The 23,137-nt window shown below is 56.8% G+C and overlaps 2 protein-coding genes across 4 annotated transcripts in view; both read left to right on the forward strand.

Annotated features, from left to right (window-relative positions):
• The window catches only part of CFAP99 (cilia and flagella associated protein 99), a 48,714-nt gene extending 29,961 nt beyond the window's left edge, over window positions 1-18,753 (forward strand). Inside the window, exons 7-17 of one of the 3 annotated variants that reach the window (XR_010751694.1) lie at window positions 4,272-4,352; window positions 5,529-5,612; window positions 6,768-6,836; window positions 7,073-7,161; window positions 7,735-7,939; window positions 13,557-13,698; window positions 13,816-13,967; window positions 14,746-14,951; window positions 16,440-16,661; window positions 16,792-17,280; window positions 17,991-18,753. Coding sequence is in view for 2 of the 3 variants with exons in the window: in XM_066386856.1 (XP_066242953.1) it covers window positions 4,272-4,352; window positions 5,529-5,612; window positions 6,768-6,836; window positions 7,073-7,161; window positions 7,735-7,939; window positions 13,557-13,698; window positions 13,816-13,967; window positions 14,746-14,951; window positions 16,440-16,661; window positions 16,792-16,957 (1,416 nt within the window). In the remaining variant the exon portion in view is untranslated. Of the gene's footprint in view, window positions 1-4,271; window positions 4,353-5,528; window positions 5,613-6,767; window positions 6,837-7,072; window positions 7,162-7,734; window positions 7,940-13,556; window positions 13,699-13,815; window positions 13,968-14,745; window positions 14,952-16,439; window positions 16,662-16,791 lie in introns of all 3 variants that reach the window. The other 2 variants (XM_066386856.1, XM_066386857.1) reach the window with 2 other exon arrangements.
• A 3,628-nt stretch (window positions 18,754-22,381) lies between these two features.
• The window catches only part of RNF4 (ring finger protein 4), a 36,194-nt gene continuing 35,438 nt past the window's right edge, over window positions 22,382-23,137 (forward strand). Inside the window, exon 1 of the mRNA XM_066385100.1 lies at window positions 22,382-22,505. The gene's annotated coding sequence lies outside the window, so the exon portion shown is untranslated. The remainder of the gene's footprint in view (window positions 22,506-23,137) is intronic.

The raw sequence follows: 23,137 nt of genomic DNA on the forward strand, positions 1-23,137 counted from the left end.
GCAGTAGGGCATGGGGTGGAACTGTTGGGCCATGGGGCTCAGACCCGTCTGGCCTTGAAACTTGGAGCCCCCTGTTAACCCTGTTGTCATGTACCAATCCCTCCTATTGACCCGGCCAATCACAGAGCGCTCTTAGGGAGGAGGGGAAATGCTTCCCTTTAGGGGACTTTGTCAGTTTAACGAGGCCAGGGCTCCTTTTCTTGAGGTCACGGGCTGGTGGTAACATCTATCTGTGTGAACCCAAGTCACATGGCCTGTCCCCACCATACAGCCTCTTTCTAGAGCCCCTCTTTCTCCTTCTCCTGGCCTGCGGACTCCTCCTGTCAGTCAGGTTGCTTTGTATTGCAAGTAACAGAAAAAAGTGGCTCAGTTTTGCTTAGATAATAGAGAACAGGGCCCTGGCCGGTTGGCTCAATGGTAAAGCATCGGCCTGGCGTGTAGGGGTCTCGGGTTCGATTCCCGGCCAGGGCACACAGAAGAAGCGCCCATCTGCTTCTCCACCCCTCCCCCTCTCCTTCCTCTCTGTCTCTCTCTTCCCCTCCCGCAGCCGAGGCTCCATTGAAGCAAAAAGATGGCCTGGGCGCTGGGGATGGCTCCTTGGCCTCTGCCCCAGGCGCTAGAGTGGCTCTGGTTGCGACAGAGTGACGCCCCGGATGGGCAGAGCATCGCCTCCTGGTGGGCGTGCCGGGTGGATCCCGGTCGGGCGCATGCGGGAGTCTGTCTGACTGCCTCCCCGTTTCCAGCTTCAGGAAAAAAAAAAAAATAGAGAACAGGCTGACTTTCATGGCTGTAGCAGGGTAGGCTTCAGGCATAGTTTGATCAGGGTTCCAGCTCTATTTCTCTTGACTCTCTCCACTCTAGTCCCCTCTGTGGTTCCACTTTCTCTTTGGGCTAACTTTTCTCATAGCCAGACACCAGGCCTCGTACTCATATTCTACACTGTCCAGGGTGTGAGGAGACATCTAAGACCAAGAATTCTATAAAATCATGTTAGGCGAGAGCCTGACCAGGAGCTGGCACAGAGTATAGAGTGTTGGCCTGGGACACTGAGGACCCAGGTTTGAAACCCCAAGGTCATTGGCTTGAGCACAGGCTCACTAGCTTGAGCGCAGGGTCACCGGCTTCAGTGTGGGATCATAGACATGACTCCATGCTTGCTGGCTTAAGCCCAAAGATCGCCGGCTTGAAGCCCAAGGTCACTGGCTTGAAGCCCAAGGTCGCTGGCTTGAGCAAGGGGTCAATGGTTAAGCAGGAGTCCCCTGGTCAAGACACGTATGAGAAAGCAATCAATGAACAAGTGAGGTGCTGTAACAAAGAATTGATGCTTCTCGCCCTGGCCGGTTGGCTCAGCGGTAGAGCGTCGGCCTAGCGTGCTGAGGACTCGGGTTCGATTCCCGGCCAGGGCACACAGAAGAAGCGCCCATTTGCTTCTCCACCCCTCCCCCTCTCCTTCCTCTCTGTCTCTCTCTTCCCCTCCCGCAGCCAAGGCTCCATTGGAGCAAAGATGGCCCGGGCGCTGGGGATGGCTCTGTGGCCGCTGCCTCAGGCGCTAGAGTGGCTCTGGTCGCAACATAGCGACGCCCAGGATGGGCAGAGCATCGCCCCCTGGTGGGCAGAGCGTCGCCCCATGGTGGGCGTGCCGGGTGGATCCCGGTCGGGCGCATGCGGGAGTCTGTCTGACTGTCTCTCCCTGTTTCCAGCTTCAGAAAAATGGAAAAAAAAAAAAAAAAAAAAGAATCGATGCTTCTCATCTCTTTTTCTTCCTGTCTGTCTGTCCCCCTCTCTCTCTCAAAAAAGATAAAAAAAAAAACCCCACATGATTAGATCAGCTTAGGTTGCAAGCCTACTCTTGCACTGATCATCATACCTAGGGCACAATGTTCTAACTGCTCATGGGCCCTACGTTGAGCATCTAATGGTGAACTCCGCTTCCCAGAACCAATCTGGTTCCCCAACAGAACTAATGACTGTTGGGAGAGTAATGGGATGGTGCTGGGAGGCCCCAGGGTCCCCGTCTTCTCCTGCCACGCTCAGGTCTCATTACAGCCTGTCTCGTCAGGGAGGCTTTTGCGAAGCCCTTTACCTAGATCAGCCTCCTCACTTACTTTCCCTCTCATTAACCCCAGCTCCTGTTATGTATGTACGTATATATGTATTCATATTTTTCTGAAGTGAGAAGAGGGAAGGCAGAGAGACAGACTCCCGCATGCACCCGACCGGGATCCCCCCGGCATGTCCGTCAGGGGGCGATGCTCTGCCCATCTGGGGCGTTGCTCTATTGCAGCCGGAACCACTCTAGCGCCTGAGGCAGAGGCCAGGGAGCCATCCTCAGCGTCCGGGCCAACTTTGCTCCAATGGAGCCTTGGCTGCAGGAGGGAAAGAGAGAGACAGAGAGAAAGGAGAGGGGGATGCGTAGAGAAGCAGATGGGTGCTTCTCCTGTGTGCCTGCGCCAGGAATCGAATCTGGGACTTCTACACGCTGGGCCAATGCTCTACCACTGAGCCAACCGGCCAGGGCCCCAGCTCCTTTTTATTTTTGTAGCATCAATTAGATTTTATAGTTATTTGATATTTTCTGAGTCTTATTATTATTATCTGTCTTCTTTATCAGACCTTGTCCATCTTATTTGTCCCAATGCCTGGTATAGTCTTGGCTCAGCTCAGACCTTCATTAAATACCTGTCAGATGGGTGGATGGATGGATGAGTGGATGAATAAATGGATAATGGATGGGTGGATGGTGGCTAGGTGGGAAGATGGATGATGGGTGAATGGGTAGGTGGGTGGATAGATGGAGGGGTTAGAGTGGAGGCAGAAGGGGAAGGAGGGAATGGGAAAGGAGGTACAACAGGGACAGATAGGACACACACCTCAGTAGGCTGACAGGGCCCGTCAGGCTGCAGCAGCAGAAGAGGGTGGTGAGAGGTGGTTTCTGGAGACGTCTTGAAGCAACGGAGTCAGCAGGCTGGGGGAGGGGAGGTTCTTGGGAAGGCAGAGGTTTCAGATTTGGATGTGATGGCTTTCTCATGCCTGTTAGATGCGCAGGGGAGGGTGCACAGTTAGGAGTCTGATGTTCAAGGGTCTTCTCCAGGCTGGCTCTGCCTTGCCCGCCACGGACACTGCTCTCTCCAGGTCGCTGAGGGTCCCTGTGGCTCAGGGGTGGGGAACCTATGGCTCGTGAGCCAGATGTGACTCTTTTTTTTTTTTTGTATTTTTCTGAAGCTGGAAACGGGGAGGCAGTCAGACAGACTCCTGCATGCGCCTGACCGGGATCCACCCGGCACACCCACCAGGGGGCGATGCTCTGCCCATCTGGGGCGTCGCTCTATCACGACCAGAGCCACTCTAGCGCCTGGGGCAGAGGCCAAGGAGCCATCCCCAGCACCCAGGCCATCTTTTGCTCCAATGGAGCCTCGGCTGTGGGAGGGGAAGAGAGAGACAGAGAGGAAAGAGGGGGGAGAGGGGTGGAAAGCAGATGGGCGCCTCTCCTGTGTGCCCTGGCCAGGAATCGAACCCGGGACTTCTGCACGCCAGGTCGATGCTCTACCACTGAGCCAACCGGCCAGGGCCTAGATGTGACTCTTTTGATGGCTGCATCTTGCTCGCAGACAAATCTTTAATAAAAAAACATAAGTAATAACATTAAAAATATAAAACATTCTCATGTATTACAATCCATTCATTTCCTACCGCTCATGTTCATAGTTGCAGGTGGCTGGAGCCAATCACAGCTGTCCTCCGGGACAACACCAAATTTTTATTGGATAATGCTTAACGTACACGGGTCGTTGTATGGCTCTCACGGAATTACATTTTAAAATACGTGGCGTTCATGGTGCTCCCAGCCAAAAAGTTTCCCGACTCCTGCTGTGGCTGGTCTCAGGCTGCCCTGCTTTCTGCCCTGTGATGCTGTGTCCTGTCCCTTTCACGGACACCTCACTATCCCAGGGCCCACGACACTCTCCCAGCCTCACCTGCTGCCCCAGCCACTCTGCGTCCACCCCTGCCCAGTCAGTAGCCCTCTGCCTGTCCCTCTCGTGTCCTGGCCACCTTCCTTCCTGATGCTGGCCTGATGGACGTCCTTCCCTCCCCCACATGGCCGCCAACACCCCACAAGTCCCAGTTGCAACTGCAAAACTTCCCTTCCAGCTCTGCCTCCCCTGTCTTGGGGACCACGGCCCACCCGTCACCCACATGCCACCCGCCAGCCCCACACATCTGCACACCCTCCAACTGCAGCCACTGACATGGGCTCTTCCACCACCCACCAGGTGCCCAGGAGCACCTACCAGTCACCCAAGGAACCACAGGTGCTAGAAACAACCAAGAGATGCCATCACCGGAAGGTGGAGGTGAGTAGCCGCACAGCAGCCCAGCCTTTCTAGAGAAGGCAGGGAGAAGGAGGGAGCGGTGGTGCGAGCCGGTCGGCCCCTTCCTCCCCAGCAGCCCGAGGACGGGGCGGCGACCTGTGGGCCTGAGCCACGTGCCCAGCAGCCCGGGGACGGGGCGGCCACCTGTGGGCCTGAGCCACGTGCCCAGCAGCCCGGGGACGGGGCGGCGACCTGGGGGACGGGGCAGCGACCTGTGGGCCTGAGCCACGTGCCCAGCAGCCCGGGGACGGGGCGGCCACCTGTGGGCCTGAGCCACGTGCCCAGCAGCCCGGGGACGGGGCGGCCACCTGTGGGCCTGAGCCACGTGCCCAGCAGCCCGGGGACGGGGCGGCGACTGTGGGCCTGAGCCACGTGCCCAGCAGCCCGGGGACGGGGTGGCGACCTGGGGGACGGGGCGGTGACCTGTGGGCCTGAACCACGTGCCCAGCAGCCCGGGGACGGGGCGGCGACCTGGGGGACGGGGCAGCGACCTGTGGGCCTGAGCCACGTGCCCAGCAGCCCGGGGACGGGGCGGCGACCTGGGGGACGGGGCGGCGACCTGTGGGCCTGAGCCACGTGCCCAGCAGCCCGGGGACGGGGCAGCGACCTGTGGGCCTGAGCCACGTGCCCAGCAGCCCGGGGACGGGGCGGCGACCTGGGGGCCTGAGCCACGTGCCCGGCAGCCCGGGGACGGGGCGGCGACCTGGGGGACGGGGCGGCGACCTGTGGGCCTGAGCCACGTGCCCAGCAGCCCGGGGACGGGGCGGCGACCTGTGGGCCTGAGCCACGTGCCCAGCAGCCCGGGGACGGGGCGGCCACCTGTGGGCCTGAGCCACGTGCCCAGCAGCCCGGGGACGGGGCGGCCACCTGTGGGCCTGAGCCACGTGCCCAGCAGCCCGGGGACGGGGCGGCAACTGTGGGCCTGAGCCACGTGCCCAGCAGCCCGGGGACGGGGCAGCGACCTGGGGGACGGGGCGGCCACCTGTGGGCCTGAGCCACGTGCCCAGCAGCCCGGGGACGGGGCGGCCACCTGTGGGCCTGAGCCACGTGCCCAGCAGCCCGGGGACGGGGCGGCCACCTGTGGGCCTGAGCCACGTGCCCAGCAGCCCGGGGACGGGGCGGCGACCTGTGGGCCTGAGCCACGTGCTGCCCCTGCAGGACCTGCTGCCGAAGACGAGCCCGACAAGCCCGGAGGAGATGCAGCGTGCAGGGCCCAAGGCCCGCAGGGAGCTCCCCTCGCAGGTGACACCCTGCCCTCCGTGCCGGCCGGTCTGCGTGGAGGCATTCTCTAAGTCTAAAACATCGAGATACGGCAACACAACGAGCCACTGTAGCCTTCCCGTCTCAGACCCAGGGCCAGGGTCCCAGTGCCACCAGGCCAGGCATAGTGCCGTCCTGCGGGCTGTGTCGACACGGGTCCGAACCTTGGGGAAACCTCTGGTCCGTCTCTCTGGGTGTTTCCAGGTTTCCATACTCAGCATCTACTAGTTCTTTTTTTTTTTTTTTTTGTATTTTTCTGGAGTGAGAACCTGGAGGCAGAGAGACAGACTCCCGCATGTGCCCGACCGGGATCCACCCAGCATGCCCACCAGGGGGCGATGCTCTGCCCATCTGGGGCATTGCTCCATTGTAACCAGAGCCATTCTAGTGCCTGAGGCAGAGGCCATGAAGCCATCCTCAGCGCCTGGGCCAACTTTGTTCCAATGGAGCCTTGGCTGCAGGAGGGGAAGAAAGAGATAGAGAGGAAGGAGAGGGGGAAGGGTGGAGAAGCAGATGGATACTTCTCCCATGTGCCCCGGCCAGGAATTAAACCCAGGACATCCACACACCAGGCCGACGCTCTACCACTGAGCCAACCGGCCAGGGCCCAGCATTTACTAGTTATATAAGAAAATAGCCCAAGGTGTGTTTGAAAAAATGATGGGAGCCAGATGAGAAAGGCTAGTTGCCCGTGGGTGCCAGCCCTGCCAATGCCTCCCACTCTGCCCCCCACCCCTAGCAGTTGGGGCAGGTGGGGGCGTGGCCACCCAGCATAGCAGCATGCTCCAGGGGGTATAATGGCTGAGTTCCATGTTCCAGGGGGTATGATGCCAGCGGCTCCCCCCACCGCGGCTTGCAGACAGACTCAGGGACCAGCCCCGTACAGGTCATGGGGTCAGCCCTGGGGGCAGCTGGGGAGACGGACCCTGAGCCCTCCTGACTGGGAACCGCTGTCCCCGGTTCGGTGGGCTCTGCACCTTCCATGACCCTCCTGGGGCAGCCCGACATCCCACAAGGCTTGGGAGTGCACTGCAGGAAAGAGGTGCTGCCCTGGGGGAACCCCCGTGCAGGGTGGGCCTCCCAGGGTGCGTCTGGAGGCGCCCAGCAGCCTCAGGTGCCAGGCCCTAACTCCTACAGCGCCCCGAGAAGCTGCGACGCTGGTTTGTCCCCCGGACCCACAAGACTCCAAAGCTGACCTTCTACACGGTGAGGGGTGCTCCTGGCCAGGCAAGGGTGGACACGGGGTGTCCCCTTGAGACCCATCTCTCAGCCTGTTCTGCCCGAGGGGCTGGGTGGCCAGAGCCAGAGGCTCCAAGGGTGGCCCCACCCTCACTGCCAGGGGGAGCCCTGGGCAGGGCAGAGGTTCTTGGAGGGCCGGGGTGGGGGTGGGCCTGCTACTCCCAAGGCTCCTCCTCCCCAGCCAGCTCCTCCTCCTCCCACAGCCTAACGAGGTCCCCGTCAAGCTGAACGTGGCCACCATCCTGCGGGAAGGAGCCTTATACCAGCGGCAGGTGGAGAAGGAGCTACAGAGGTGGGGAGGACAGGATGGAGCCTGGTGGGCACGGGACAGGAGGGGCCTGGGGGCTGGGGTCCTGCAGGGACGGGGCCTCTAACAGGCCAGTGTTGAAGTCACAGCTGCACCCTAGTAAAACCATCTTGGCTCAGTGAGGGAGACAAACTTGGGTAGGAGCAGGCTCAGCAGACACTGGCCCACCCCAAACCTCCCTCAGGCTTTCTGTGGCCCCTTCCTGGGACCCTCTCCCCTAGACCACCGGGCTGCAGACCCCTGTTCTTACCCCATGAACTGGGCTGTTGTTGGGGGCTTGGGTGGCTCACCAGAGGGATGAGAGACAGACAGAGGGACAGAGGAATGGTGGGTGGACGGACGAGTAAGGAGACAGACAAGGGGGGTGGGGAGCTGTGGACTAAGGTGGATGCACAGAGTGTGAGAGGTGGGCAGTGGGCGGCGGATGGACGATGGGCACCTACATTACACAGAGTGCTTGTGAGGGCCAGTGTCCAGGGGGGGCCCATGGCCTCCTGCCGGCCAGTGCAGGCCTCATCCCAGGAGGAACTTAAGCCCGCCTCTCTCCTCCTTTCCCAGGGTGGACAAGCTTGTGGATGGGGCTGGGGACTTCTCCAACTTCCTTCAGTGGCAAAAGAAGATGCAAGCAAAGGACCGGGAGGAGCAGCTGGCCGCTGGCCTGTGCCGGCGGCTGCGGGGCAAGCTCAGCCACGAGGAGGCCGCACTAGCCCGGCAGCAGCTGCTGCAGGAGAACCAGCACAAGGCCACCCAGAAGAAGGAGGAGGTGACGTGGGTTCCCAGGGGAGCCGGGGCCCTGGAGGCCGGCCGCTGGCCTGTCTGCCACCCAGGAGCTCTGGGGCTTTGGCCAGCAGTGGGCATGGTCACTCCTGTGGTCATGGACTTGCAGCCGACCCCGGGTCATTTCTTCCTGGGACCCATATAGAGTGGCTGTGGTCTCTGTCCTCACCTCGACAGCTTCTGGGGGCTCTGGAGGCGTTTCTGGTCAGCTGGCCTGAGCGCACTGTCTGTCTCACCCCCGCCACAGAGTCAGTTGGTCTACACGTCCACACCTGAGGGAAGGCCCGAGGTTCTGGCAGGAACTCTAGAAGGCTGACGTGTTTGCTTGTCCTCTCCCGTAGGAGGGTCTGTGGACATCCACATTACCGCTTTAGAAGGTCCAGACATATCAGATTGTCTTCATCTGTATCTGTCTGTCTTCGTTCTCCAAGGACAGACAGCCTTCATGGGGCTCCCAACCTGTGTTTCCCCCACAGGCGGTCTTTTCTTAGACACGTGCCACTGAGGGCTGAGGTCAGGGGACAGGCTTGACGTTCACTCAAATTACTTCTTTGATACTCATTTGTGTCTGTTTGTACTTAATGTTAGGGTTTGCTATCCCTTTTGTTTTAGTTGACTCTGTGTGTGTGTGTGTGTGTGTGTGTGTGTGTATTTTTCTGAAGTTGGAAACGGGGAGGCAGTCAGACAGACTCCCGCATGTACCCGACCGGGATCCGCCCAGCATGCCCACCAGGGGGCGATCTGGGGCATCACTCTGTTGTAACCAGAGCCACTCTAGCGCCTGAGGCAGAGGCCATGGAGCCATCCTCAGCGCCCAGGCCAGCTTTGCTCCAATGGAGTCTTGGCTGTGGGAGGGGAAGAGAGAGACAGAGAGAAAGGAGAGGGGGAAGGGTGGAGAAGCAGATGGGCGCTTCTCCTGTGTGCCTGACCGGGAATCGAACCTGGGACTACCACTGAGCCAACAGGCCAGGGCCAACTCTCACTTCTTGTAAGTCTATACATTATACCTACCTACCTACATCCTTATTTTCATTAATTTCTGGACTATGTGTTCTGTTTTTTTTTTCTTCTAAGCAAACACACACACTTGTAAATACACACTTCTGATTTCCCCTTTTCCCTGTGTGAAGTGTCACTCCTTGCTTTATCTGCGATGAACGACATTGTGCGAGCTTTTCATATTGTGGAGGTGGATATTCAAGGTGAACTTCTAGAGCAGGGATTGCTGAGTCAGACTGAGCAGGCGGGTTGTCCTGTTCTTGTCCGTGTTGTTCGGGGCACATGGTTTCAGTGAAGAGACCTGTCACCTTCCTCTGGTCTGGCAGTATCTTTACCCCCCAAGCACTGTGAGGGCCAGCCCCCCGCGACCCGCCACAGTGTGCTGCGCTGAATTCAGGAATTTCTGCCATTCTCATAGGTGACAAATAGTGTGGATATGGGCATCTTTTCAGATAGTTGAGAACCATTTCTTATTTTTTACTGTACGCTATCTGCTTTTGTCCGTTTTCTTACCCCCCCCCCCACTTCATTGGGATATGATTGACAAGTGAAATTCATATATATTTAAGGTGTATAACCTGATATTTTGATATGCACCCACATCACGAAATGACCACCATCAAGCTTCTTGACACCTACCTCCATCGCGTCACCTAGTTACCCTTTGTGTGAGTGATGAGAACCCTTGAGGTCTGCCGTCCTAGCAAATGCCAAGTGTGCAATACAGTATCATTAACAATAGTCACTGTGCTGTGCGTTAGGTCCCTAAAACTTATTCACTTTCCTTTTAATTTTTATTTATTGATTTTAGCAAGGGAGGAGGGGAGAGAGAGACAGGAATATCAGCCTGTTCCTGTATGCGCCCTGACTGGGGATTGAACCGGCAACCTCTGTGCTTTGGGACAATGCTCTCATCTAACCCCCCAAGCTATCCAGTCAGTGTTTTCTTCTAGGGAGTTTCATGGTTTCAGGTCTCCATACTGTTCCCGGACCACCACCAGGGACAGCTCAGGAGGTCAGCTCAGCTCCCTACTCCAAGCATCTTTTTATGTTTGCAGGAAGTTCCCCTGAGATAAGACTGGGGAGGGGGGAATGTTTTGTTTGCCCACATTTCTACACCTGGTATCGACACACAAGCATTTCTCCAACTTGTTACAATGTTTTTCAAAAGTACTTCTTTAAATAAACTTTTTTATTTTGGACCAGTCTTAAAGAGTTACAGAAAAGTCTCAAAGCCTACCAGGTACAGAGAGTTCCCATACCCTCCCCCGCAAGCTTCCTGGGCTGGTAACACATGCGGTCACCATCTATAGGGATCAGAGGACTTACACCCGGACTGTGAGGCTGTGAAGACCCAAAGCCGGAGATCCAGGTGTGGGCTGGGCTGTGTGCTCCGCCCAGCCTCCAGGGAAGCAGGGTTCTTTCTCGCCTCTTCCAGCTGCGGGTGACCTCAGGAATTCCTTGTTTTGGGGCCACACACCCCTCCCCAGTCTCTGCCTACATCCTCAGGTGGCCGTCTTCTCTGTGTCTCTCTATGTCCTCTCCTCTTCTTACGTGGAGACTTGTCATTGGATTTAAGGCCCACCCTAAATCCAGGATGATATCATCTCCAGATCCTTCACTAATTACTTCCTATATTCTTTTATTTTTTTAATTATTTTTTATTTATTCATTTTAGAGACGAGAGAAAGAGAGAGAGAGAAGGGAGGAGTAGCAGGAAACATCAACTCCCATATGTGCCTTGACCTGGCAAACCTAAGGTTTTGGTTTTTTTTTTGAACCTGCGACCTCAGCATTCCAGGTCGTCGCTTGATCCACTGCGCCACCACAGGTCAGGCCTACTTCCTGTGTTCTTAACTCGTGGAAAATACGATCACATCCTGAGGTTCCAGCTGGACATGAATTTGAGGGGGCGGGACACAAACCTGCTAACCATGGCATATTTGTCACAGCTAAGAAACCAGCATTGGTCCGTGACCCTATTCACATTCCATCATTTTTCCCACTCATGCCCTTTCCTGCCCACGATGCCATCCGGACACATTCCATCGAGACGTCCTGTCACAGACTCCTTCTGGCTGGGACACTTTCCCAGACTTTCTTTGTCCCTTATCCATGTTCCCTGTTCTTTTTTTTTTTTTTTTTTTTTTTTTTTTTTTTTTTTTTTTTTTTTTTTTTTTACAGAGACAGAGAGTGAGTCAGAGAGAGAGAGACAGACAAGGACAGACAGACAGGAATGGAGAGAGATGAGAAGCATCAACCATTAGTTTTTCATTGCGCATTGCAACACCTTAGTTGTTCATTGATTGCTTTCTCATATGTGCCTTGACCACAGGCCTTCAGCAGACCAAGTAACCCCTTGCTGGAGCCAGCGACATTGGGTTCAAGCTGGTGGGCTTTTGCTCAAACCAGATGAGCCAGCGCTCAAGCTGGCGACCTTGGGGTCTCGAACCTGGGTCCTCTGCATCCCAGTCCGACGCTCTATCCACTGCGCCACCGCCTGGTCAGGCATGTTCCTTGTTCTTAATGACCTTGTCAGTTTTGAGAAGAGCCGGTCAGGTATCCCACAGAATGTCCCCTCGGCTGTGGTGTCTCTCACATTCTTCTCGTGAGTAGACTGGAGTGTGGGAGGAAGACCCACAGAGGGAAAGTGCTCATCACATCCTTTCAAGGACGCCTGCTGGCCGCATAGACTTACCACTGTTGGCGTTGACCTTGATCACCTGGCTGGGGTTGTGTCTGCCAAATTTGTCTGCTGTAATGACCCCCACCCCCCTTTCTGTATTGTACTCTTTAGAGGGGGTCTCTAAGCAGAGCCCACACTCAAGGAGGTGGGCTGTCACCAGGAACTCTTCCACACGGAGACTTTCTCTCCTCTCCACGCACTCATTCATTTGAACAGTCACTTGCTTACATCAGTGTAGACTCATGCACAGGCACACGTGCTTTACAGTGTGCGCTGAAATCTGGTGCCACATTATTGATGCGACTGCCAACATTGGCCAGTGGGAGCCCTTCCGGGCTAGCTCTCGTGTCCCCTTGGCGTGCCCTCTGCCCTGCTGTTCCGTGAGCGCTTCTTGACTTCACGTGTTATAAAATACTCCTGGCTTGTGTCTTCCCCTGCCCCAGCCCCAGAAGAGCCACTTCTCTGAGCCCCGGTTGCCTTTTCTTAGAACCTGGAGTAAAACTGCACAGGGTTGACAATGAGGGTTGAGAGCCGTTTTTGATGCTCCCGCCATTTTGTTTCACAAAGGATGAGCCTGTGCCCTGAACCTGGCATTTGTGCTGCCCTAGGGAGGCTGCTGTTCCACTTCCTGCAGTCAACGATGAGCTCCCAGTAGTAGAAACTTCAGCCCTGGCCGGTTGGCTCAGCGGTAGAGCGTCGGCCTGGCGTGCGGGGGACCCAGGTTCAATTCCCGGCCAGGGCACACAGGAGAAGCGCCCATCTGCTTCTCCACCCCCCCTTCCTCTCTCTCTCTTCCCCTCCCGCAGCCAAGGCTCCATTGGAGCAAAGATGGCCCGGGCACTGGGGATGGCTCCTTGGCCTCTGCCCCAGGCGCTAGAGTGGCTCTGGTCGAGGCAGAGCGACACCCCGGAGGGGCAGAGCATCGCCCCCTGGTGGGCGTGCCGGGTGGATCCAGGTCGGGCGCATGCGGGAGTCTGTCTGACTGTCTCTCCCCGTTTCCAGCTTCAGAAAAATACAAAAAAGAAAAAAAAAAAGAAACTTCCAGGGGCTGGGAGTTGAGCAGGTCCCTGTTGGTGTGGGCCAGTGACAGGGGCATAAATCCCACCCTGTCCTTTGCAGTCTCTTCAGGACTGAAATATGATTCTCCATTGTTCACATAGTGCCAAAGTGGAAGTGGCCGAGCGTCCATCAGTGGTAGAATGGACCAAGAGTTGTGCCTAGGTTCCCAAAGACAACCATGAAAAGAAGTCACCAGGCTTCTTGTCACACTCCAGGTGATAGATAACGAGGATGAGGCTAGGAAATGCCTCACCCTGAGCAGAAGAGGTGGACACAGTAGGCATACAGACCACCCAGTGAGGTGCAGTCAGAGCAGCAAAACCATATGATTGTCTAGAGCTGTGCTGTACTTCTGAGGCCACATCGAGAAAGACAAGTGTGGGATGACCATCAGGACAGGCCTGGGGGCGACCTGATTGGGAGCCTGGCATGTCCTGTGCACAGACCTGGGTAGTATTTGAACACCCAGCTCCATGCGGCTTAAAAGCAAAGAGTACCCTCACCCACGGGTGCCCAGGAGTGGGCAGCTGCCGGGCAAACCCAGTGGATCTGCTTGGTCTCCCCAGAACTCTCTTGACTGCACCCCTTAGTTTCATCAGCAGGTCTGGGGAGATGGCTGCATGGTTCTGGGCTTGCGCCCCCAGGACCACAGTCGAGGCAGCGAGGACATGACGTGCGACTCCCCCTGTACCCACCAGAGGCTCGTGAGCTGAGATCTGGAGTCCAGGGTGATTCGGGATCAGCGGCTGGATCTGCCCTCTAGACCTCGTGCTGCTCCTGGGGCGCGGGAGGGCCTGGGGGACACAGGTCTGCTCCGGGGGGGTCCCGCTCTGATGGTGGCGGGTGGCTGTCCCAGCAGATGGCTGAGCTGATGCAGCAATGCGCCCAGAGGCGTCTCCAGCAGGAAAGGTCCATGAAGGAGCTGGTGGAGCGGGTGATGGAGGGACAGAAGAACATCAGGGCGGCACGGATGAAACTCCTGAGGGGCCGGCGGCAGACGGGTACGGCAGGGGCCGGGCGCATCAGGTCAGGGAGGGCCAAGGTGCCCCGGGGGAGGGGGGGACGGCTCCCTGAGCTGAGAGGCTCTCCAATACCTCAGCAGCTCTCTTGGCCCCAAGTTCAGGAGGTGGCCGAGGAGAACCGAGCCCTGTTGCAGCAAAGCGCGGAGGAGGCCAGGGAGGAGCAGAGGCGGCGCCGTGAGCTCATCTCCCAGCTGCGGGCCCTGGAGACACAGCCCACGCACCAGGGCAAGCTCGTGGACCTGACCCAGGTTAGCGCACCTCCTCCAGGGCAGCCTCCTCGTGTCTCCCTGGGCCTGGCCTTGCCACACGAGGGCATGCCCGGGCCGCCCATCTCGACCCAAGCCAGGCTCCGGCTGTGGGCCCCACGCACCACCATGCTGGAGGCCTGGGACTGGCCCGAGAGTTCACAGTCCTGTCAGGAGAGAACTTGGTAAACCCTGGGGGCGGGAATCCAGGGCTCTCGTGGGTGGACAGTGTCGGGAGGTGTTTCCCAGTATTGCATCTGGAAGTCCGGGGCTCCCCAGGTGGGAAGGGCAGGGCAGGGAGAGCGCGGCAGACGAAGGCCAGAGGCTGGGTGAGCGGGAGCTGAACCCGGGCATCGCAGCCCAGAGGCCTGCCTGAGAAGCACCATGGCAGGCCAGGCTGGCTCAGGAAGGTGGGGGGGTTAGGCCTGGCCCCAGGGGCTTCGGTAGTCTTGTGTGCTCTCTGCCCAGGCCCTGGGCCTTGACTAGGTGACAGTGGTGAACTCCACTTGGGCTAAAATGTCCAGTCACCCTAGGGAGTCTCAGGTGATAGAGGGGCCCAGGATGGGGAAGCCAGATGGCAAGAATGTCACAGACACCCCTGGGCAGAGGGAAGGCAGTATCCTGGGTGCGGGGCCAGGCCCCTGGAAAGCAGGAGGGGCACCTCTGCAGGAGGGGCAGAGGACAGCCAGGCCCAGGACATGGCCAGGCTGGCCGGGCAGGCAGGGCAGGCTGGCCACAGCTCTGACTCTCAGCCTGGGGCCTCCCTTGCCCAACCCCCCAGACCCCCGGACATGGCCTAGAAGGGGAGATGTCCATCGTGGAGCTGCGTGAACGGCTGGCCTTGCTCAAAGAGGCTCAGCAGCGTGAAGAGGAGGAGAAACGAGACCAGATCATCCAGGGCAAGCGTACCAAGAGCCAGGAGCTGCAGACAGCGCTGGAGCAGATCTCGCTGTGCCGCGCGGCCACGGGGAGGTCTGCGGCCTTGAGGTTGGTGCCCTCTGCACCCTCAGGGAGTTCCTGCAACAACAAACCACCCCTTTGCCCACACAGTGCCCCCAGCCCTGCTGTTTTATCAGACAATCCTCGGGCATACAGAGAAGGTGAGAAAATCACAGTGATGGCTTGATGCCCATGACCTAGATCCACTCATTTTGCATCTGGGTCATGGGTACGACTTTTGCCATGTGCTCCGCTAGCTAGCTGCTCTTTATCTCTCTTTGCAGCACCATCTGGAAATAGTTGCAGGCATTTGACACTTTGTTCCTAAGCACCTCGTGTGCATCTTCTGAAAACAGACAAGTGTTCTACATAAGCAAGTGTTCACATAACCAGAGTTTCACAGAACTCCCCGACAGCCTCTGAATATCCTGTAGGTACATTTCTCAGGGGTCCTAAGGCTGTTATATCTTTTTTTTCTTTTGAAACCAGGACCTAGTTGAGACTCCAGCATTGAATTTGTCAAGCATCTCGGCTTCCCTTTCGTGGAGAGCATGCACACACACACACACACACACACACACACACACCTCTTTTTGTCTGTCTGTGGAACACGGTGGTGACTTTTCCAGTCCCATGTGGCTGCCCTTGACAATTTGGTCAGGCAGAGGCTGGTGTCAGCCCTGGTGCTAGGTTGGCCTCTGGGACCTGGCCCGATCCCATAGCGAGGAAAGGCTTTCTCAAGGGAGGTGGCACCCAGCACTGTCAGAGTGTAGCCTAGTTCAGGGTCTGGCACACAGGGCTCCAGAGAGTGTCTGAGCACAACTGGGCTTGGGTGGACGGAAGGAAGGACAGTCCCAAATTCCAGCACTATGGGTCCTGAGTATCTGCTGCTCTGATTTTGATTCAGAGGAGGCATGTGACTGCTGCGGGGGCGGTGGAGGGGCTTCCCTAGGAGAGCTGGCTGTCTACTCAGCGGGTCCCCAACCAGGTGGAACACACCTGAGAGACCTCCCCACCTCCCAGCCTCCTGACAGATCCCAAATGCAGTCTGGTTGGTGTTGATCCTCTAAAACCCACTAACAAAGCTCTGGAGCCTCCCTGTGTGAAGCCAGACCCCATGGCACTAATTCACTAGGGGCGTTTTAATGGGTGGGGGGCTGGATTCAGCCAGGCAGCATGGTGGCGGAGGAAGCAGCGTCCACAAATGTCCTTGGGTCTGTGATGTGTGCTTGAACACAAGGTGGCAGGGAACCGCCTATAGTACAGTACAATGGATCTCATTTTGGAAGGAAAAATGGCCTAGTATTGGGAGAGGTTTGCAAAGATAGCACAATTATCAGCAGCTGTTTCGTCAAGGCAACGGAGGGCAAGGGTGGGTGGGGGTGGGGTGCAAGGTAAGGGGGGCTTTCACTTGTTTACCCCAAATACACATACTTAATACATATGGAATGCTTCTTTTTTAATGTTAAGTACAAAAAGATAGAGGAGACGGGGTGTCCCACGGGAGCGTCCTTACAGGCCCCCCCCCCCCCGCAGCCCCCTCCACCTATATCACCTGTGGTTAGGACCCTCGTCTAAGCCCGCCCTGTCGCCTGGCCCAGGTGGGAGGAGAAGAAAGCGGCGGCCCCGGGGGCGCCCTGCCAGGACGAGCGCGTGCAAGAGCTGCAGCGCAGGATCCAGGAGAAGGCGGCGGAGCGCCGCAGGCAGGCAGCCCTGCTGCACGTGCCGGCGCGGCGGGCCACGCGCCGGAGGCCGCGGGTGAGCCCGGGACTCGGCAGGGGAGAGTGGGAGCCGGGCTGGGCCGGGACCTGGGCCGGGGCAGGTGGAACTTGGTGTCGGAGGGGTGCTGCCCTCGCCCGCTCCGACCCTGCCTGCCCATCGGCCGCAGGCACAGCTGGAAGCGCAGCACTGGCTGGAGCTGGAGCAGAGTCGCGAGCGCAGGCTGCAGGCGCTGCAGCGGGGAGGCTCGGCTGGCGGCGGGCCCGCGCGCCGCCTGGAGGCCTCCTGAGCCCGGTGGCCACGTGCCTGGACCCCGAGACCCCCCGCCACAATAAAGCGTGCGGCCCACCATGTGCGCCTCCTTTTTGCTCGCCCCCTCTCCCCATCCCTCCGCCCCGGCCCCAGTCTCCACCTGCCCAGAGCAGCCTTGTATGCAGGAGGACGCTGGATGGAAGCGACCTGCCAAAAACGTATTGTTTATTTGGCATTCAAATTGACCCGGCCCTCGTCTTTTATGTGCTAAATATGGCCACCGAGCCCTTCCCTACCCAGAGCATTCTGGGCACCCCATCTTCCAGAGCCCCCCCCCCTCTGCAAGTATACACCTGGAACCCCTATCCGGAGTAGAATGGCTTCACCTGCGGACCCTGAAGACTGGGTGTGTGATTGTGTGTTCGGTGGGAGGTTGAGAGGATTCTTTAGCCACTAGGGACTGGCCCTACTCGTGAGATATCTCATGTAAACCTAGCAGCAGTGGAGCTTGCACTGGGGTAGCAAGTGTCCCCCACACCCATTCTGCTGATAAGCACTGGTGCTCAGAGGTGAAGTGACATGGCCCCATAGCCAGGATCTAAAGCTAAGCCTGGTGACTTAAGAGCACTGCCCAGCCGTCTCCAGTGTCACCAAAAGAACACTTGGTATTACTCTGCCCAGGGACAGATAGGGATGGATTCCTTCTCCTGGGTCCTGGGTCCCAGAGCTAGGACCCAGGAGAAGGTGTGGCCTTGTGGACAGGCTGGCTTTGCTGCCACTCCCAGGAAGGAGAAAATAAGGGCAAGGCCAAGGGGTAGGTGGAGGGGCTGGAAATTGCCAGGTGGGTAGATGTCAGGAGAGAGATTTTCCTGGCACCTTGAGGAGGTTCAGATCAGGAAGACTGGTACCTTGAAGTGACAAGAACTGAGCTCTCTCCCAATATTCTGAATTTTAGAACCCCAGGGCTTTCCCACAACCCAGGTTGTTGGTAGAAAGAGGAATTTCCCACTTCCCTGTCAAATTAAAGCTGGGAGAAGAGTAAATTTTATCTAGAGGATAAACATAATTGCTTTATATCCCGTGTTCTGTTTCAAACCCATTTCATTTGATATCAAGAGAATACATTGATGATGACCTGTCCAGAAAGTCCCTCAGAAGCGATCCAAAAGTAGGGTGGACTTCAGGACATGCCTGACCCTGGAGCTCTGTCTCCAAACTGCCAGCAGCTCCAGCCTCACAACATCCAGAGGAAGAAATGCCTTCTCTTCCTGGTACTCTTCGGAGGGAAGCCTCTCTGTCCTTGAAGCCTTGGGTGAACTCTTATTCCAGCGTCACTCGCCTGAACTGAGCATGCTCTGCTAGCCAGTTCCTACAGTGTGCATGGGCACCCAAATCAAGCCCTGTGACGACGGCAGATGTGAGGGCCCAACAAACTCAGGTGCTATCGACTGTGCTGCTGGTTGGCAGTCCACAAAGTACCTACCCACCATTCTGGATGGGCCAGCTGCTCAGAGCTGTCTTGAGAGCACCTGGGGCTTCTGCTCCCTATAAACGTTGGTGGGAGCAGGCCTTGGGCCATCCCGAGGTTGTGGCCTGAAAGCAGGCCTTGCATGGTGGGTTGATGCAAAATGTCTCTGGGTCTCCATGTTGGTTGCCTGTGACTCATCAAGGGGCGGAGCCTGTTTCCCCCAGTCCCTGACTTGCTTTTGGTCAGCCGGATGCAGCCTAAGGGGCTGGGTGCCAGTTTAGAGCCTGGGCTGCAAGTGGCCTTGGAGCTCCCTTCTGTTCTCCTGGAACCCTGCCTGGTCCCAGTGCGAGCACTCCCTGGGTGACCTGAGGGGATGAGATGCCATGTGAAAGAGAGCCAGCGGTCCTAGCAACAGAGCTCACAGTAGACTCCAGCATGTGAGGCCTTCCAGGACCAAAACCTTCCCCCAGAACTAACTTGTAGATTCACGAGCAACAAATAAATGCCCGTTTGCTGAAAACACTGAGCTCTATGGAGGTCTGTCGCAAAGCAACAGCTAAACCAACTTGAGCCCAGGATCTTCAAGAGCCTAGGATCTCTGCCTCCCCTCTGTGTAGGAGACACCCTCAGAAGAAGGCCAGACGGGGGAAATAAGGTCCCTCTGATGCCGAGAGAGCTCTCTGGACCACCTGGGGTATTGACATTCTGCTTAAGTGTATTTTCTGCACAAGTGCAGCAGGAAGACCTTCCTTGACAATATCTGAAACTCACTTGGGCCGGGGTTCTTCCAGATAGTTAGAAAGCAGGTTCTCAGGCCCTGGCCAGCTAGCTTGGTTAGTTTGAGTGTAGTCCCGAAGCACAGAGGTTGCTAGTTCAATCCCCAGTCAGGGCATATGCAGGAACATATTGATGGTCCTGTCTCTCTCTTTTCTTTCCTCTCTCTTTTTAATTGATTTTAATTTTAAAATCAATTAAAAAACAAACAAAAAAACCCAGGTTCTGGCCCTGGCCGGTTGGCTCAGCGGTAGAGCGTTGGCCTGGCGTGCGGGGGACCCGGGTTCGATTCCCGGCCAGGGCACATAGGAGAAGCGCCCATTTGCTTCTCCACCCCCCCCCTTCCTCTCTGTCTCTCTTTTCCCCTCCCGCAGCCAAGGCTCCATTGGAGCAAAGATGGCCCAGGCGCTGGGGATGGCTCCTTGGCCTCTGCCCCAGGCGCTAGAATGGCTCTGGTCGCGGCAGAGCGATGCCCCGGAGGGGCAGAGTGACACCCCGGAGGGGCAGAGCATCGCCCCCTGGTGGGCAGAGCGTCGTGCCGGGTGGATCCTTGTCGGGCGCATGCGGGAGTCTGTCTGACTGTCTCTCCCCGTTTCCAGCTTCAGAAAATTACAAAAAAAAAAAATTAAAAAAAAAAAACCCCAAAAAAACCCAGGTTCTCAGGCCCCCTCCACAGACGTTTAGGTTCTGGTGTGTGACCAGGAACCTGCACTTAAGCTGTGTCCAGTGAGGTTTGCAGAGGCTTTAAAGGCAGCTTCTGAGCACAAAAGTTCTTTTCATGACTTTATTTTTCAATATCACATCTTTAATGTATAAAAGTTACAAATAGAAAACCCTAGTTTTTCCTTAGGCTGTGAAATTCAAATTATCAATCTTCTTTATAAAGCTGGTCGTTTTTCAGTTATCACTTTGATTAGTTATGTATGGTCTCATTTATAAGCTAAAATCCCCTTTAAACATTTAAACTGTACTTATACATGTAGCATCTATCTATATATATTTTTTAGCATTTTAGTTGTCTGTCTTATGAAGTACTTAAAAATTCCTATAGATGTATTAAATGTCTACATTTCTCTTAAACTTATAAATTCTCTTGAATGCCATTCCAATTATAGCCAGAAACTGGAAAATCTTGTACCTTGAAACTTAAAATCTCTTTCAAAATACCTAACCACATATTTTACACTGAAATCAAATTTACCTTATACTCTACTGTACCAAATTCCCTTATAACTGCATAAAATATCAAACATAGAGATTGCTTGTAAACTCAAGACAAAAACATTAGTGCTGTGGTTTTGATCTGCTTAGTTATTTCTATACAAGACTCCGTCTTCTGGGTTAAAGATCACCTCTTAGAAAACTGCCCATCCCCAGGCATTTTTTTTTCTTTTCTAAAGCTGGAAACAGGGAGAGACAGACAGACTCCCGCATGCGCCCCACCGGGATCCACCCGGCACGCCCACCAGGGGGCGACGCTCTGCCCCTCCGGGGCGTCGCTCTGTTGCGACCAGAGCCACTCTAGCACCTGGGGCAGAGGCCAAGGAGCCATCCCCAGCGCCCAGGCCAACTTTGCTCCAATGGAGCCTTGGCTGCGGGAGGGGCAGAGAGAGACAGAGAGGAAAGCGCGGCGGAAGGGTGGAGAAGCAGATGGGCGCTTCTCCTGTGTGCCCTGGCTGGGAATCGAACCCGGGACTTCTGCACGCTAGGCCGACACTCTACCACTGAGCCAACTGGCCAGGGCCATCCCCAGGCATTTTAAGTGACCGCCTCACTACCTGAGGGTGCCCTAGGGACCAGAGGTGATGGCCATGGCCTGAGATCTGGGTATTAGAACAAAAAGGACTGATCTGCAGCCCCGACCCTGGTGCTGGCATGCAGCTGTGCAAGTGCTGTGCTGAGTCCTCTGCAGTAGGTATATCCTCTTATGACAGGTGAGGGAAAAGTAAGACTTCGCTTAAACAGTGGAGTGACCCAAGGCCTGCACTCTCTTGGCTCTTGGAGGTCCACTAGAGGCTCCAGGGACCCCTGAGACCCCCAGGCTCTTGCTGGACCTCCAGGAGACCTGGGCGAGAGTGCTTCCTCCACAGGTTCAGTCCTTCCTTTCCGGACACCGATTGCCCTGGGGATAATCCAGACTCTTAACCTGGCATCTGGGTCAGGTTCCTAACCTCTAAGATCTGATTCTTGCCTCCCACGCTGCTCCCTACCTCTGTGCTCCTGGTACACGGGGCAGCCTTCAGTTTCCTGGACATGCCAGCCCATCACTCCCCTCCCCCAGCTTCCCTCTTATGAAACTCTCTTGGAGGCCTTTCAGTTCCCAGCTCTAAGGTCACTTCCTCTGGGGAGCCCTCCAGACGTCCTGGTGGTCAGTACCTCCTCTGGGTTCGGGCAGATGGGCCAGGCTGTGTTGTTTTCCTGTCTCCACCACCAGCCTGGAAGAGTAAATGATCACCGGAACAGACGCCAGCCAAGGGCCTGGCACCTCGGGGGTCGCAGGTGCCCCGGAAGTGCTGCAGATCCAGGCCCAGTTTCCCCCGGGGAACATGGCTCACAAAGCCCTAAAGGAGAGAAAACTGAGACCGGGAGACGGTCGGCTTGGGTCGGGTGTTAATAAGGTGACCAATCGTCCTTCTCTAGGGAGGACAGTCCTTTTGTAAGTTGCATCCTCCCTGGAAAAGTGTCCTCCTACACATCCTCCTTTTTGATATTGGAAGACGCATCTGAAAATGTCCGTGTTAGATCCATGCAGTCTGTCCATTGCGTGTGATGTGATGTTTTTGTATCTAAATGAGTACTTTTTTCTTACAATTATTAAAAATTAATAGGCATGTAAGTATAATGACAATATAAAATGTTACAAATGTTTTTATTCATTTATCATATTATAGTGTATTGTTGCAATGAATGTTTCTTTTATTTACGATATTGTTTCCTTCCAGTTATTTTTGTCCTTTCCATTGTAAAAAAAAGTTGGTCACCTTAGTATTTACTCCGTGGAAGGGCTGGCCTGCATGGACTGATGTCCAAGCTGCCTGCTGCCCGCTTGGCCGTTTTGTTCGGTGGATCACAACTACAGAGAAGTCCCGGGGACAAGCGAGGGGAGCCGGCCGCAACTCGCGCGAGGAGAGGGGGAGCTTGAGCTCGCGAGAGTAAGCGAGGCCGGAAAAAGCCCCGTTTCAAAGTGGTAATAGATGGTCGTTTCATCCAATAGAATTGAAAATATACGTCTCTGACCGGTAGAAACCAGGAACAGGGGCGGTGGCAGCCAATGGAAACGTCCGGGGGCGGAGCCGAGGCCTCCAGAGCGGAAGTGGGTCGCTGTTGAGACGGCGGCGTCTCGGTGGAATGCTTCTTCGCAGTAGCTTCCAAAGGTCCTTCTACCTAAGGTGGGTCGTCGGCGGCACCTGCCCGAACCGAACCAGCCCCAAGTAAAACCAGGCTTCGTGGAGGAGGGGGGGAGGGAGCAGCAAGCCAGGGCCGGACAGATACGGGGTTCGGGTACTTGCACGGCCTGCAGCGGCCTCGACGCTGCGGCCCCAGGAGCCGCCTTGGCGCGGCCGACCCCGCTCGGGCCTCCCCCGGGAACGCGGGCCGGCTGGCCTGCGTGTCCGTCCGGCTGCAGGGTCCCCACTGGGAGCGGGGGTGGGGGTGGGGGTGGGGCGGGCAGCGGCCGGCCGCGCTCAGTTAGCCGCTGAGCCGGGGACACCGAAGCTGCGGAGGATAGGGACGCTGCCGAGGTCCTTCGGGGAGTCGGGCCGGGGTCCCCGGGCGCGGCCGCGGGTCGGGGACTGGGGGCCGCTCCGGGGCGGGGCGGGGCGGGGCGGGGGGGAAAGAGCAGAGCCGCGCACGCGTTTTGTTTCTGTTGACGCCGCCCCCTTTGTGTGCTCGCGCCAGTTCCCCACGGGGGCGGGTGGACCCGCGAGTCCGCCGGGACCTGGTGGCAGAGCCTCCTCTGGGCTTGAAGGGGGCGGGGGTCGCAGCTTCGCTTAGGACTCGGCTTCCGGTCGTCCGAACCCGT

The sequence above is a fragment of the Saccopteryx leptura genome, chromosome 5, assembly GCF_036850995.1.
Source record: "Saccopteryx leptura isolate mSacLep1 chromosome 5, mSacLep1_pri_phased_curated, whole genome shotgun sequence".
NCBI lineage: Eukaryota > Metazoa > Chordata > Mammalia > Chiroptera > Emballonuridae > Saccopteryx > Saccopteryx leptura.